At 35.9% G+C, this 16816-nt stretch overlaps 1 protein-coding gene across 6 annotated transcripts in view; it reads left to right on the top strand.

Annotated features, from left to right (window-relative positions):
- The first annotated feature begins 3052 nt into the window (after window positions 1-3052).
- arhgef1a (Rho guanine nucleotide exchange factor (GEF) 1a) overlaps window positions 3053-16816 on the top strand; it is a 63871-nt gene continuing 50107 nt past the window's right edge. For 4 of the 6 annotated variants that reach the window (XM_048202449.1, XM_048202451.1, XM_048202450.1 and 1 more), the window contains exons 1-3: window positions 3054-3301; window positions 15513-15575; window positions 15698-15903. In XM_048202449.1, coding sequence (XP_048058406.1) covers window positions 15540-15575; window positions 15698-15903 — 242 coding nt within the window. In that variant the 5' untranslated portion in view covers window positions 3054-3301; window positions 15513-15539. Of the gene's footprint in view, window positions 3302-15512; window positions 15576-15697; window positions 15904-16816 lie in introns of all 6 variants that reach the window. The other 2 variants (XM_048202452.1, XM_048202453.1) reach the window with 2 other exon arrangements.

The raw sequence follows: 16816 nt of genomic DNA, 5'->3' as shown, positions 1-16816 counted from the left end.
CAAATAATCCTGTAAAAATGTCTCACAGTTTCCACAAAAATTTTAAAGGGATAGTTCATCCAAAAATTAAAATTCTGTCATCATTTACTCACCCTCAAGTTGTTCCAAACCGGTATAAATTTCTTTGTTCTGTTGAAAACAAAGGAAGATATTTTGAAGAAAGTTTGTAACCAGGCTGATTTGGGCCACCATTGACTTCCATAGAAGGAAAAAAAAAAAAACTATAGAAAGTCAATGGTGGCCCAAATCAGCCTGGTTACAAACTTTCTTCAAAATATCTTCCTTTGTTTTCAACAGAACAAAGAAATTTATACCAGTTTGAAACAACTTGAGGGTGAGTAAATGATGACAGAATTTTCATTTTTGAGTGAACTATCCCTTTAAGAAGCTCAACTGTTTTCAACATTGATAATAATAAGAAATGTTTCTTGAGCAGCAAATCAGCATTTTAGAATCATTTCTAAAGGATCATGTGACACTGAAGACTGGAATAATGATGCTGAATATTCAGCTTTGCCATCACAGGAATAAATTATATTTATTATACAAAACATTAAAATGGAAAAGTATTATTTTAAATTGTAATAATATTTAATAATTGTATTTTGTGTTTTTACAGTCTTCAAAAAAAAAAATCTTGCCGATCCCGAACTTTTGAACGGTAGTGTGTGTGTGTGTGTGTTTATATATATATATATATATATATATATATATATATATATATATATATATATATATATATATATATATATACACACAATAAAGTCACAGTCCCGTTTATACCTGGTATTAACATTCATTCAGCAACTTGCAGTTCAAAAGGAAGGTTTATGATTTCATGTACATCACTTACTATGTCATTGTGTTACTGCATGTTAATAAAGCACAGCATGTTAAAAAAAAAAAAAAGAAAAAAGCACAAAAAATGATGCCGATTACAAGGACTTTAAGCTAACCAGATTTATTTTTATAACAATTATTACTTATTTTAGTGAGGCTAAATTAATTTTGAATTTTAAACCCTTGTTTAAGCACAATAATGGTAGACATGCGAGTAGACGATCCTTTTAACGTTTACACTACAAATGCAACATGGTCACGTGTGTTTCTGACTACCTCTGAATATGGCTTGAGTGAGTGAACCGATCATGAAACCTTTGCACATCATTTAGTACAGACCACATGTGATTGAACCAACCAAGATGGATCTTAAAACCAGGTGTAAACGAGATCATAGTTCACTGTACTTAAAGAAAAACAAACAAACCAAATTTTAAGAGAGGACTTTTGGGCTGAGTGCCTTAACCTGCATATCTTCTGAAAAACTATTCTAAACTAATACATGTTCTCCTGTCCTGAATTAGACTACCAGAGACCAAACCGTATTCCCTATATTGATACCATATTGTTGAGATTCAACCAGCTGCCTTTTTTCTCCACATGGCTGAAATATTGCATGAGTGCTGGCTGACGAGTTTAATACCTAGTAGGCATCTTCGGTACGGTCATCTCTGAGCAATGATGGTATTAATTTATGACATGAACAGATATATACAGCTGTTATAAAATGTGTTTGACATGTAAAGCAGTTAACAACTTTACAACTTATTGACTTTACTCACTGAGTGTGATCAACAGAGATTTCATGTGAAGAGCCACTTTAAATGTACTTGAATTGCGTCATGCGGTGTTGAGCTTTATGAAACGCAGCTTGAATTATTCTAGACACTAATTGTTGCCTTTACTGTCATTCTCAAGAAACTATATTTATATAGATATAACTAACTATGAACTATATATATATATAAGTTAATTGTTGATAGTGCTTAACTAATATTTTATTATGTATGTGTGTGTGTATATATACATATATATACACACACACACACACATATATATATATATATATATATATATATATATATATATATATATATATGCATACATTAGTCTTTTTCAAAGGTCTTCCTTGTAGATAAAATCACGGTTCAGTTTGAGAAGTCTTCCATTATCCAGACATTAGCTACAACACTTAACCCTCTTACACTCTTGCCTATAGAACTTGTCATGTGAATATCGCACAAATGAATATTATATATTGCTGTCATGATTTATTTTGTAAACTATACCTGACTTGCAAGAATGTTACCGTGTTTTCTGTTATCTAACATTTGCCTGGGTGTTGTAATTCCTGTAATATTATGTAACATCACAGTTTAATGTATCAAATATGTCAACAGACCACTGTTTGTATCAGTAACATTTAGTCTGTTTTTGTTATGTTTTATTTATGTTTTTAAATGGAGCATGTCAGATTAGCGAGTGTGATTTTTGTTTTCTCTATGTATCAAATTTTCTTATGCAGTATTTGTGTGTTTCGTTTGCTTGTGTATTTGCAAATGTATAATGATTCGGTGTGTGTTTAGTTTTTTTATATGATTTGATACTATTGTCTTAGCTATAAAAAATGTCATTGAGTAATTTGGTGCATGCATTTTTTCCTATACAATTTTAATGTATGTCCTGGTTTGTTTTGATACTGCTTTGTGTAAATTAAAAGCAGTTTGTCCTTTAATTTAATGTCTGATCAATTTTGTTTCAGCACATAAATATTGGGGAATTTCAAAAGTGTGATTTCCAGGGCTGGAAAATCTATTAATAAATTGACAAAACATAACATAAAATACTAATGCTACTACTACTACTAATGATGGTATTCCATCACTGTGCCTAACCCGAAATCTTACCTTAAACATACTCTTAACCTCTTTATATGTAACCGTATCCCTAAAATCAAGTTTTGACCCTCAAACAGGCTTTTAAAGGTGTCTCAGAAAGTGAGGACCGGTCAAAATGTCCTCACTTTACTATCTTATTTGTCCTCTCAAACCGGTCCTTACAGAGTTGTAGACTACAAATAGGGTACACACACCCACACACACGCGCGCGTGGAGTGTGTTTTCTAAATTATATGGCCATAAATACAGTCTTGCTACAGCACACCTGGACCTGTGACCTCGTCACGGATGTGGGCGCGGCGACGGCGCCACGGTCAGAGGCCGCGAGAGCGAGCACAGTTACTCCCGGCGAACGAGGATATGATGATGTGCTTTACCGGAGTTTGTCCGGGAATTTCATGATTAAAAACGTCTCGGAAACCATCTGGTCAACGCCGCTTAGATGAAATGAGCACACAAAGAGGATTTTAAAGGTTTTTGAAGAGGAAGTAAACGTCGAGGAGCGTCTGGGTGAAATTGAAAGACGTTAGGATATAATATAAACGGAACATCACAGCAGACAGGTAAGTTATTAAAGTTTATTAAGTGGGACTACTCACTGACTGTCTGGTACAGCTAAACAATCACATTGTAAAGAGCAAAAAGAAAGTAACAGCAGAACACAGGCTAACTCTTTTAAGTGCAATTACTTCTTCTACTTTCCCAAAATCAATAAATAGACACGAAAATGTACATTTCCTGCAGTATAGCCTACAGTTTTGTTTTTTATCAGTTCGGAGAACAAAAATGTTTAATAATCCCTTACGTTTGTTGAATAGTTAATTGTGCGTGTGCATGTGTGCGCATAACCAGTTCTGTATTCTTTCTGTAAACAATGACGGCAGTACAGAGTGAAGAAAAGGATTAGGAGAATGAAATTCTATTTGGATGTTGAGAATGTGTAATTGAGTGTGCGAAAGAAAGCTTTTTGTGTCTGGCCCTATATCTGTAATCTCCAGGGGCCCCTGTGCTACCTGAGACCTTTGTGAGGGCCTGCTGGTTTTCTTGCCTATGGAGTCCTGTTTAAAAACATGACTTCATGGAGAGGGAATGAGAAAAGAGGATTGAACAAGGGAAAGCAGAGGTTAGGGGTGAAATTGACACAGAAAACATCATGAACTAAGCAGGATCAGGATCTTTTTGCTTTGGAGATGGTGACAGATGAAAGTGTAACATATATTAAAAAGACAAACATCACTTTCTAAAAGAATGCACAGGCAAACTCTTAAATTAACGCTCATATATAGCATATAAACATACAAAATATTTATTTGAATGTCATTTGAGGTTATAAGTCATATTTATTCATTTTTTTATTATTAGTATTTATCTTTTGTTTGTTATCTTTAATTTTTTTTTTTTTTTTTTTTTAAGTAAAGTAAAGTAACTTAAAAGGAGACAGAGCAGTAAATGGCAATGAAATGACATTTAAGGCAATAAGAAAATGGGAAAAGATGAGCAGAGGTCAGTGAACCCAATGAATGTGTGTGGCCTGACTGAGTCTCAAGTGTGTTATTGGTGCAGTTGTTGTTAATGGTGTCATTATGTGGGGGAGTACCGTAGAAGTCAGCGTATCATAAACACGGAATCGCTCAGTCTTTCATGCTGCAAATATGATCAGAATGCTTGCTTGGAAGTCACACAGTTCCACTTCATTTTGCTAAGTTAAAGATCTGGGGCCAGATGCATAAACTGCTAAGACTAGTCTTACAAGTTAGTCATCAATTTTTTTTCTTTAAGACTATTAATAACTTTAAGTCAGTTAGATAAAAATGTAGATTGGCCTAATTTGATACTGAAAAGTAAGACTGACTGCATCTTGACTAACTGCTAGTGTGTCATACTAGATCTTAACAAAATGGCTATGTTTAAACAGATTCTCAGGAACAGTTGATCTGGTTGTGAATACATTGATTTCTGATCTTTTGAGATGAGGTCATTTCCTTTGATAAATATCAGTGCTTTTGATCTTTTGACCTTTTAAAGTTTCTTGAACTAATGCCTTTACAATGATTCTTAAGATTATTTGAATACGACACTTTATATATTTGAGAACTTGAAGTACTTTTCATCGATTGATCTTGAATTGTTCAAAGTCTGCCGTAACAGGAAACCCCTTAACCTTGGCAAACAGAAATCTAGTCATTAGTAAGTGCTATTCAGAGCTCTGTATTACTTAGAACCCCCTCTGAGACTACATGTGGACTTCTTCTCAGCGAATAAGAAAAGGAAGAGGAGATAAATAGAGTTAAGGGTGACAAAGGGAAGGGGGTGGAGGGCATGTTTATAGTCACTTGGTGACTGACAGCACACAAGCTGGCGAGGGGGGTAGACATCTTCAGAGAAATGGAAGTAAAGGCCTCGATATACTTTAAGCGAAATAAAAGAATGAACTGATTTGATGCCATTTAGAACAAAAACAGGTCAAAATGAAGTTCATTTCGGGAGTTAGAAAAAGTTCCGAAAAAGTTAGTTTTGGCTGGTAAACACCTTCCAAACTACTAGTCCGTGGTGTACACAGGTACGTAACAGGTAGGTGATGAGCTATGAGTCTCCACCTTCTTTGATGTGGGCATCTTCTCTGTTTCATTTCTTCTGTTCAGTCCATTAAGGTCAGATGCGAGTAAAAACATAGCTGCTTTAGTAGAAATTGAAGTTGTATTTTATTTCTTAATGAAAGTGACACTGACATTGTTTTTTATGTTTAATACTGTGTATCGCTGCTTCCTTTAAAGCAAAATATTGTATAAAGGGGTAGGGGTGTAACAGTACACAAAACTCAGGGTTCGGTAAATACCTTAGTTTTGAAGTCCCTGTTCGGTACGGAAGAAAACTAAACATAAAATTGCTTCTTTTTTTTATTACATAGTTTTATTAAATACTGAACAAATTGTGTCTGTCTTTCTAAATAAATTAAATTGTAACTAAAAGTTTCTTTAGGATAAAAACAGTTATGTATGCTAATGCTATAAACTATGTAGGGAGCCATTACTTGATCATTACAACAATATTAAAAGTTAACATCAGAGCCCAAACTATTAGCCTAAATTCAACTGCTATTTGTTTTTAGATATAGCCTAATAATCAACATTTGAATGACAAATTGTATGCACATAAGGCAGTTTTTGCATTAACTTCTAAATATAATTATAAAATTACGTTTTTACTCCTATTCGTTGTTGAAATATAATCATTTATACACAGTGGCTGTCATTTTCATGACAGATTTATTTAAACATACATCAAATAATCAAGACATCACTAACAGGTTAAGTAAAATATAATTAATATATAGTGCATATATTAAGCGAAAGAGTTAATTTCTCTGGCGAACTAAGAATCTTTGGACACTGAATGGCTTTTCTGAAGGTAAATGCTACATGACATTATTTACAAGCTGTTTTATTGATGTCTTTCTGCTGTTGAAACACTGATTAAGCGATTACGTGAGATATGATCAGATGATCATTCATGTTTATTCTGTAACTAGTACTGAAGAGGAAGGGATGATTGCTTTCACTTGAGCTCTGTGCCGTCGCTTGAACTGAGGCGCCTATACTGAGATCTGTCACGCCACATTATAGAGCATTAAAAAAGCATTTTCTGTTTGATGCAGGTCACTATTCACTGTCATGATATGGACAATAGGGCTGGGACTAGGCATGTGACGGTATCAAATTTTCATGTTGCGATTAATTGCTGAAGCTTTTATCACAGTATACGGTATTATCACGATATTAAAATAAGTTGCAAAAAAAAAGTGTCATAGTATATCGTGATATATCGTATTACCGAATGTCTAGCTGGGACAATATTACTATGCATCGCAAATCAAGAAATGATTCTGTATCAATGCTGATTTTTCCGAATATATCGTGATTCTCTCTCGAATTGATTCTGAGCTTAGTTTTTAACAGCAGATGGCACTGCGTACTTTAGAAACAGCCATACTCCATACACACACCACTTGAACCTTCTATAAAATAATCATTCATAAAGTTCAAAAAGGTTGATGCGAATTACAAGGGTGTTTTCAGTGGGCTGTTTACATTAACCTCACGTCCTAAAAGCATTCTGAGGTGCAAGTACATTCTCACACTCAGCCGAACGCTCTTCAGCACTCTTCTTTGTGAGCTTTTGAGCATGCGGTTAAAAAACTTGTCTAGAGCGCCATCTGCTGTTAAAAACTGAGCTCAGAATCGATTCAAGAGAGAATCGCGATGTATTCGGAAAATATCGGAATATCGATCTACGAATTGCGATAATTTTCACAGCCCTAATGGACGTGCGTAAGTGTTTTTTTTTTTTTTTTTAAATTATCCTTTTTGTGTTCCGAAAAAGAGAGAAGGGCATCCAGCATACAACAACACCAGAGTGAGTAAATAATTACTTAGTTTTTATTTTAGATTGAACATTTTTAAAAACATCTCCTATTGTGTTCCACAGAAGAAAGTCATACAGGTTTGGAACAATATGAATGAGTAAAACATTACAATTGTAATTTAAGTGAACTGTCATTTTAAAATATGATGTGTTGGTGCATTGGCTTCTTTGATGGTGCTGCAGACTGTCTATAATTTTCTATTTACCAGGCAACCACAACCAGTTTCACGATTTCCCTCACTTTGATTCGGTTGTAAAATGAAGTCATCAGATTATATTTCTCTGCAGTATAATTCAAAGGCTCTGTTGAAATGTCAAAAGTGCAGTTGCCTTGGTTTTGGATGCTAATTCTGGTGACAACTTTCAGGTGAGTCATGAACTGAGCGCAGTGTGCCAGTGATGCACCTTCAATCACCACTGATTCGACTCACACACACATGCGTATGTATACACACTCGCACGCAGCTGCACGACCTGTAGTTCACCCTGACTCACTGCACACATCCTCTCTCCCATTGTCCAGCATGTTTGCTCTTTGGGAGAGGGACCTAGTGTGAACATGACATCAGTGGATTCTGAAAGAAGGGAGGGGAATATAAAAACATAGGCTGTAAGAAAATCGCAGGACATTTAAAAGAAAGCTTGGACAGAAAGTTGCTGCCTTTGAGCCATCAAAACAAAATGTCGTGTGATTCATAGAAAGTAATGAACAATGCAAGCTTTGTGAAGCGGTTGTACTAGAAGCAGGTTTTACCTTGCATGTAGGTTTTTTTATACTTTTGACCTTAGGGTAATTTGGCAACAATACTACGGTTGAAAACATTTAATGTTTTACGCTCACCGGCCACTTTATTAGGTACACCTTGCTAGTACCGAGTTGGACCCCCTTTTGACTTGTCTTAATTCTACGTGGCATAGATTCAACAAGGTGCTGGAAACATTACTCAGAGAATTTGGTCCATATTGACATGATAGCATCACGTATTTGCTGTGAAGTTTCAGCTCAAAATACCCCACAGAGCATTTATTATAGCATGTCAAATTTGCCCCTATTTGGGTGTGAGCAAAAACACAACAATTTTAGTCTGTGTCCCTTTAAATGCAAATGAGCTGCTGCTCATTGCTGCTTTCCAAAAGAGGGCGGAGCTTTAACAGCTTGCACTTCAGTTGCTCAAAAACAACAAAGCTGAAGAATCTCATGCAGCCAAAATGATGATTGTCCGTAACAGTGTTCAGCCTTACATTGTTCAAAACGGACAATCATTGCCTTACATTGAGTCGGACACTGATGGAGAGACTCAGGAAGAAGTTACAACTTATTGAATGCATCAGGACATTTCTGAATGGTTAGTGGATACATTTATGTAGTTTCAACTCATCAACTAGCATTTGCCATCATGTTAATCTTTTGTGCAAATCCAGTGTTGAATTGACCCTCGTTTGTGAAGCAGTCTGGTGTAAAATGACGGCATGGCAACAACACTCTACTACAACAACTCTTCCTCTTCTCTAAAGCATCCCAACATGGCCTCGCCCCTTTGTTGCGTGTTCTCGGGGGCAGGGTTTATGTGAATTTTAGGGTTAGTGATGTCACCAACCCGGGAAGATGCTCGTTGTAGTCCTTAAACAGAGAATTCTTTAAAAGAAAAATATCTCCCTTTGCATTAAACTTTTAGCGTGCTACATTTGCAGACATTGTTTATGCAACATTACACACTAACTAAAGTTAGTGAAAAAGTGAAATCATAATCAACCACCCCTTTAAGGGTGCATTCACACTTGTCATATTTGCTGGTGCGATTGCTCTGTTAGTGCGGTTCATTTGAACATGTGAACGCTGCCGTCTGAACCCTGGTGCGCACCAAACAAGCAGACCGATGCCGCTGAAAAGATGGGTCTCGGTCCGCATATCGTTTTTTTACTCATCGCAAGTTTGTCCATCACAGGCATCAGATGCGTGTCTCCTCTCAGCAGATCGTTTGTGTGTGTGACAGAGGGATTCCCACCGCTGAATAAAAGCTTTATTTTTTTTGGTAACACTTTACTTGAAGGGGTGTGCATAAGACTGACATGACACCTTCATAATCTTGACATGACACGTGTCATGAATATGAAGGAGGTTTTATGCATGTTTATGACAACTGTCATTAAGTGTCATTCGCTCAATTATGTCATTTTTAATGCAAAGATGACATTGTTTGAGATGTCTTTGTTACGACAACTTGACATAAACCAACACATCATAACCTGTCAGTGTCTTTGTCATGACAACTTGACATTAGCAAAACATCTTAACCTGTCATAAACATGACATAGCAGATTGATTATCAAACTTAAAAAAACTACTTAGCTTTATGGGTTAACATTACATTACATTATTTTGGCAACACTTCAGTATAGGGAACACATATATAAACGATTAACTATGACTTTTCCCTCAATAAACTCTTAATTTACTGCTTATTATAGTTAATTGTTAGGTTTAGGTATTGGGTAGGATTAAGAATGTAGAATAAGATCATGCAGAATAAGGCATTAATATGTGCTTTATAAGTACTAATAAATAGCCAATATTTTAGCCATATGAATGCTAATAGTAATAAGCAACTAGTTAAAAGACCCTAAAATAAAGTGTTACCATTATTTTATAACAGTGTCATCTTCTTTACGAAATTTGAAATTGTCTATTATCTGACCTTATGTTGGAGGAAACTTAAAAAAAAACAAAAAAACAAAAAAAAAACCATGAAATGAAAAATAGTCATGACGCTGTTATAAAATTATTTGTCAGAGTATTGTCACTTAATGACATTTTAATGACAAGTTCAGTTTGTATTTATGACACTATTATAATGGCCTCATGACAGCCAATGTCAAAACCAACGACATGACAGTTTAATGTAATGTTAACCCATAAAGCTAAATGATGTCAAGTTGTCATGACAAAGACACTGACAGGTTATGATGTATTGGTTTATGTCAAGTTGTCATAACTCGGACATCTCAAACAATGTCATCTTTGCATTAAAAATGACATAATTGAGCGAATGACACTTAATGACAGTTGTCATAAACATTCATAAAACCTTCTTCATATTCATGACATGTGTCATGTCATGATTATGAAGGTGTCATGTCAGTCTTATGCACACCCCTTCAAGTAAAGTGTTACCATTTTTTTTATTGTATAATATAACCAAATGTTTTTTGTCAGCAACCCCCCACAATCTAAATCATATGAATCTATTTTAATGTTTTTTTTTCTAAAAGTCATAAGTTAATATTCCATCCCAAACATGTTTTTTGTTGTCGTTTTTTTTTTTTAAGCATCCCAGCTAACACAGCAATGTTGGCTTAACCAGTGGTGTACCTGAGGCAGATTTGTTTATTTGTCCAATGGCAGATGAGCAGATTGATTCAGTCATTATTTTTTCCATTCCATTGCAGTGTTAGAGCTGCAGAAATCACCTCACCTTTAAAGACATCAGATATGTTCAATAAAACACCTCCATCCATTTCCACGCCTCTGTTGAGCAATGAAACTGGCTTTAATTTGATCTATCCATTGTTTGGGGTTAGACTCTTAAGTTAGGGTGGATATAGACAGAGGAAGAGAAAGAAGGTCAAAAGTATGCAATAACGAATAAATATATCAGTGAGAGGAGTGGAAAAGAGGCCCAAGAGCGGTGGAGGAGTGAAAGACTGAAAAGGAGGGGTAAGAGGGTGTATAAAAGACAGTTGCTGTTCTCGTGTGTCTGGAGGAAAAAAAATGTACTGGCTGCCTTCACAGTGACAAAACGTGATTATGTTATCATCAGTAATCTTGTGATGATCTTGTGGAATTTTAAATGTTATGACAACTGAGTCAAGCAGATTCCACAGAGACCAAAAAGTACTTTTTGCCACACCCAAAGGTGAAAATTTAGCAGCCAAAATATCAGCTATAGAACTATATTTTTTGCATTATTTTATTATTAATATATCTATTAGTTCCTATAACCAATGTAATTAGTGATTTCGCCCTTGCATTGTGACTCCGAATGGGAAAAAAAAACCTTTAGGCATCCTATGTAAACTTTCGATTTTTCACTAATATTTTCAGATCTAGCCTATTCATTGAATCAGTTGATTCAAAAATGAATGATTCATTTAAGAATCAAATTGATTTGGTTCTTTAGTTGAACTCCTTGACTCACGGTGCGTTCCAAATGGGATACATCACCCTCCGAAAGGGAACTTTGGAGTGAAAACAATCATGGCCACCAAACCGAAGTGCTCAAAACTGGCCACTTCAAAGGGCCCTTCGGAATGAAGGATTACGAAGGGTATAACTGACGGACATATAACTGGGTACAAGAGAGCCAAAACACGCTACTATACATGAATTTTGTTATCATTTTACTGGTATTTGTATTGGAAACCCTGACTTGTTCAGAAAGGGAATTGGTAACCGCTAATGAACATACAGTAAGGTAAAAATGTGGTGGACTCTTGGCAAATGAAATGAATACATTAGGCCAATAAAACGAACAAATAAGTTTATTAAATATGCATGACAAAATGTGCATGAGAACAAATAATTTAGAACTACATGACATGAATTATGCATAGGCAAAATGTATCCATTTAAAACCAATTGCTTATAAAGTAATATCCATTGGCCGTGGTGCAATAAACCAAAAATAAATAAATAAACTAATAAATGATAAATAAACGTTAAACAAAAGGCACAGCTTACACAATCTACTCATCGTTCAGAGCGAGTTTTTTTTTACCCATGCACCCTTCATCCCTTTGAAGCTCTCACTCTGGAGGGTAAACCCTTTGAAGGGATTAGGGCATAGGGATGAGCCCTAACCCTACATAAGGATGTTCCTAACCCTACATTTAGTAAATGAATATTACTCAATATGCATAATTGCACTGTAACTAACAAGGACAACTTAAAATAAAGTGTAACGAAAAGATTGTCAGTGAATTATGCCTTAAAATCAGTCTATTTCATCACATAGACTTCAGAAGGTTATAAAGCCCATTTGTCATATGGAGCACTTTTAAGATGCTTTTATGGTGCTTTTGTTTCCTTTTTGAAGTTTGACCACTTGTGTCCCCATTCATTGTAACTGCCTACTTTGTTTTCCACTGTTTAAAAAAAAACGCTGTGAGTAAATGACATGATTTTAATATTGGGTGAGCTATGCCTTTTAAATTGTGATGATAGAAATGTACTGTTTAAGAACAAAGATGCATGATTGATAAGCATTACACACAGCGCCACAACAGTTTTGTTGCTAGGAAACAAAATCATGAACTTCGATCGCAACAATCTCAACCTCTACGTTCTCTTACAGTCAGCTTAATTTCTCTCATTGAACGTGCTTGCATACACAAAGGTGTGGAACAGAAGTAATGACAACCTTATCTTGACCTGTTGGCAGACCGTGTCTTTATGGCGTGTACATTCATAGACTAATTATGTGCAGAACATTACTAACTTTTAATGTGTGTTGCAAACTGGAATAGTAGAGAGACGGAAACCATTATTCATAAGAGGAAATGGTTTTATATAGGCCTATGTGTGCTTCACAATGCATTCCTAATAGAATGGAAATAAAGAAAAGGATGGAAGAACCACTTCAGACTGTTTCAAAACAGTGTTATATAATATGAGATAACCATAGAGACCGAGGGGAAGGGGGAGGTAAAATAAGAGATAAACAGACTCTTGGAGTGAAAACATGAACGAAAGCTGTTTCCACCTCATTACTTACTTTCCATAAACTCCCTGGGATTGGGGGCGCTTCCTCTAACTCGCATTGGGCCCTGCCCTATGCTTGGGATGGCCCTGAACCTGACTACATTTAACAAAACAAGCACATCAGATAAAATCCCATAGACTTGTATTGAAGGAGTATGGAAGCTTGTTTCTGCCATGAAATAAAAATAAAAGAAACATAATTGCAACTTTTTATCTCACAATTCTGACTTTTTTTCTCAGAATTTTCTCAGAACTCACAATTACGAGTTATAAAGTCAGATTTGCAGATATAGTATATATATATATATAGTCAGATTTTATAAAGTTGGTTTAAATCTCACAATTCTGACTTTTTTTCTCAGAATTGTGAGATATAATCTCACAATTCCTTGTTATAATGTCCAATTGTGAGGGGGAAAAAAGACTGACGTTTTTTTTGTCTGAATTGCAATTCTGACTCTTTTATTTAGTGTTGGAAACAAGCTTCCATACAGGAGAGAACTGAGGCATATCTAGAGATTTTTGACTTGGCCTGAAAAGAGCTACCTAGCAACCATTCAGCACACCTTGGCAACCAGATAACAGTGTGTTTAAAAAAACAAACAATGTTCACACACTTTTGTGTGCACACTTTTGTAACCATATAATTTCCTGGCAACCATTCATAGCATTGTGCTATTAACTTTTGCACCACTCACATTTTCTTCAATGTAATAATGTTGTTATTAATTATTTCTATAATTTGCTGTACATGTACATCACAGGTATATCAGTGTTGGGGAAGCTACTTTGAAATTATAGTGTGTTAAACTCCAAAGACTGTTAAACTTCTAGTCTAGTTTTTAATGTAAATAGATGGCTTTATTCAAGGATATGATTTTTTTTTTTTTTAAAGTATCACCTGAATGCATTGTAAAATTGGTATTATTTTAAATTAAATGCCTAATGGTTTCTTTAATTGTATTACTTTTGATATTCACTTTATTCTCGCCATGAAGATAGCCTTGCTGCTGACATGGCATTAAAAAAAATGGTTCGGATCTGTAGCAGATGTATTGGATATGACTTTTTTTTGTTATGTTTATTTGTTGTTTCAACTATTATACCCAAGCACATTTTTAAAGAATTACTTCACTTAAGAATTAAAATTTCAGCCCCATGTCATCCAAGATGTTTATATCTTTCATCAGTCAAAAAGAAATAATGCTTTTTGAGGAAACATTCCAGGATTTTTTTCCATATAGTGGACTTCAACAGTTACCAATGGGTTGAAGGTCCAAATTGTTGTTTCAGTGCAGCTTCAAAGGGCTCTACACGATCCCAGATGAGGAATAAGGGTCTTATCTAGCTAAATGATTGGTCATTTTCTAACCCCCCCCCCCCCCCCCCCCCCAAAAAAAAAAAATTATATACTTTTTAAACACAAATGCTCATCTTGCACTATCTCTGCGATGTGCCCCGCATTATACAATCACTTTGGAAAGGTAGGCAGAAGTACCGCGGTATGGACGAAAAAATCTCATGTTCTCCTCCAACTTCAAAATCGTCCGACATCATTGTTTTACCGTTGTCCGACATCATTGTTTTAGCATTTTTTTTTTTTTTTTTGTAAAGGCCGTTTGACCAACATATCCTCCAACCAATACACCCATATAGGTCGTTTGTCACTTCCCTGAAATACGACCCATAGGAGCGTTTACTAAAGTTGCGCCCCTATCGACAACAGGACACTTTCATTTTAATGCATTGTACCATTTTATCTACGTCATATTTCGGGTTTCGCGTAGCTCAAATTATAGAGCATTGCAATATGCAACAATATTCAATCATGTGATCGTGGGTTCGATTCCAGGGAATGCACAAGCTCATAGAGTGTATATGCACTATAAATCACTAAGGGTAGGTTTAGGGATGGGGTAGGTGTAGTCGTTAATAAAAAAAATGAGTTTTGCTAAATGGAAATAGGACAAATGGTGTAAAAAGTCCACACATTGCATTTAAATGAACACACATATTGATTGGTAATGACAGTCATACATCATTTCACAGCGACAGACTTAACACGACACTATTTTTACGCCAGCTAGAGGGCGCATGACTAAAACGTAAATATAGGTCATAATAAGGTGCTTGAAAAAACGATCTATAGGGGGTTTTTTTTGGAGTCTGGTTTGACTTGTCTTGGTTCGCTTTGTAAACACTTGCTCGGTACTTCCCCTACGTCACGCGTGACTTTTCCAGCATAATTACGTAGTGCATGGTGCATGCCAGAGCAGTGCAAGATGAGCATTTGTGGTTAAAAAGCATATACTTTTTTTTTTTTTTTTTAGAAAATGACTGATCGTTTTGCTAGATAAGATCCTTATCCCTCGTCTGGGATCATGTAGAGCCCTTTGAAGTTAGTAGCCGTTGAAGTCCACTATATGGCGAAAAATCCTGGAATGTTTTCCTCAAAAACCTTAATTTCTTTTCGACTGAAGAAAGAAAGACATAAACTTCTTGGATGACATGGGGGTGAATAAATGATCAGGAAATTTTAATTCTGAAGTGAACTAATACTTTAAGGAATAGTAATGTCATATTTTAAACTGTAGGGGGAGCAGTGAAGCTATAATCTGAGTATGGGCCCTGAGGAGCTGCCTGACCTTATGGACACGGTAGGAAATTGTGCATATGTGTTTCTGTGTGAGGAAAGAACTGTGTATGTTAACATGAATTGTTCAAATGAACACTTTACAACACAAACTCATTTGTTCCTTTTCTTACTTATTAAACTCAGATGTCGAGCACTCCTCCTCCCTCTCCTCGTCCTTCATGTTCTTCATTCTCACCTCCTCACTGCTCTCCACCAATATCTCCCTGTCCTCCGGCCGTGACCTTACGCTCTCCTGCTACTCGTCACCTGACTCAGATTGACCCCTGGAGGAGACACAGCTGGGAACCTGGAGCCGTGGCACAGGGATATCCACCTAATGACACGCGCAGGTGAAAACACATTTACCTCTGTGGCACTTCAGTACTTCAGAATGCTCCAAGTGAACTCTACCTGAATTGAAAAAAACAAACAAAAAAACAGTTCTTTAAACCAAAATATTTACTAAGGTCATTACCATGATAGTTGTGGTCTTTTTCTTTCTTTTTTTTTGAGAACTATGGTTCTATTATAGTTTTTATCTTTAGTAATGTATTTGTTGTTGCAATAGTCCATGTACAGCACTTTGGGGTGCACTAGCTCTATCAGAAATGTGCTTTATAAATGAAATTTAAGTTAACGGACTAACTTAGTGGACAATTTAAATATAATCCAAATTGTATAAACATATTCTGTCTTCTACTTTTATAGGCTTCCAGGTATTTTCTTTTTCTTATTCTTATTCAACGCTGTTGTTGTATTACTCGCTCTCTCTCGCACACACACACGCGCACACACTTGTATATGTGGTTTACGGGAACTCTCCATAGGCATAATTACTGTGCATAGGCATAAGGTACTGTACTGGATAATACTGCACAAACTGTGTTTTCTATTCCCTTAGACTAACCCATCCATAAACCTAGCCATCAGGAAGTGTCCTCATAAACCATGTTTACGTTGTAATACCCATGCTATTATATACATTTGTGTCCTCATAAACCATATATACAAGAACACACACACAAACACAGAGACACACACACGCATTCGTCCACAACTGTGCTGATATAGGGCCTCTACTGTGTCACTCTGTGGACTATTATTGTGAGATCACTACCAGCCAGTGCCAATGTATTCAGTGAGGAGACAGAGACTCACACACACACAGACATACATGGGTCTCTCCGGTAGGGAGCTAACATTACACTGCAGTTTGGGTCGTTTTCTGGTTAGTGTAACTGACTTAAAATCAACCCAAGGAAG

The sequence above is a fragment of the Megalobrama amblycephala genome, linkage group LG9 (genome assembly GCF_018812025.1).
Source record: "Megalobrama amblycephala isolate DHTTF-2021 linkage group LG9, ASM1881202v1, whole genome shotgun sequence".
NCBI lineage: Eukaryota > Metazoa > Chordata > Actinopteri > Cypriniformes > Xenocyprididae > Megalobrama > Megalobrama amblycephala.
This window is presented reverse-complemented; position numbering and strand designations above follow the sequence as displayed.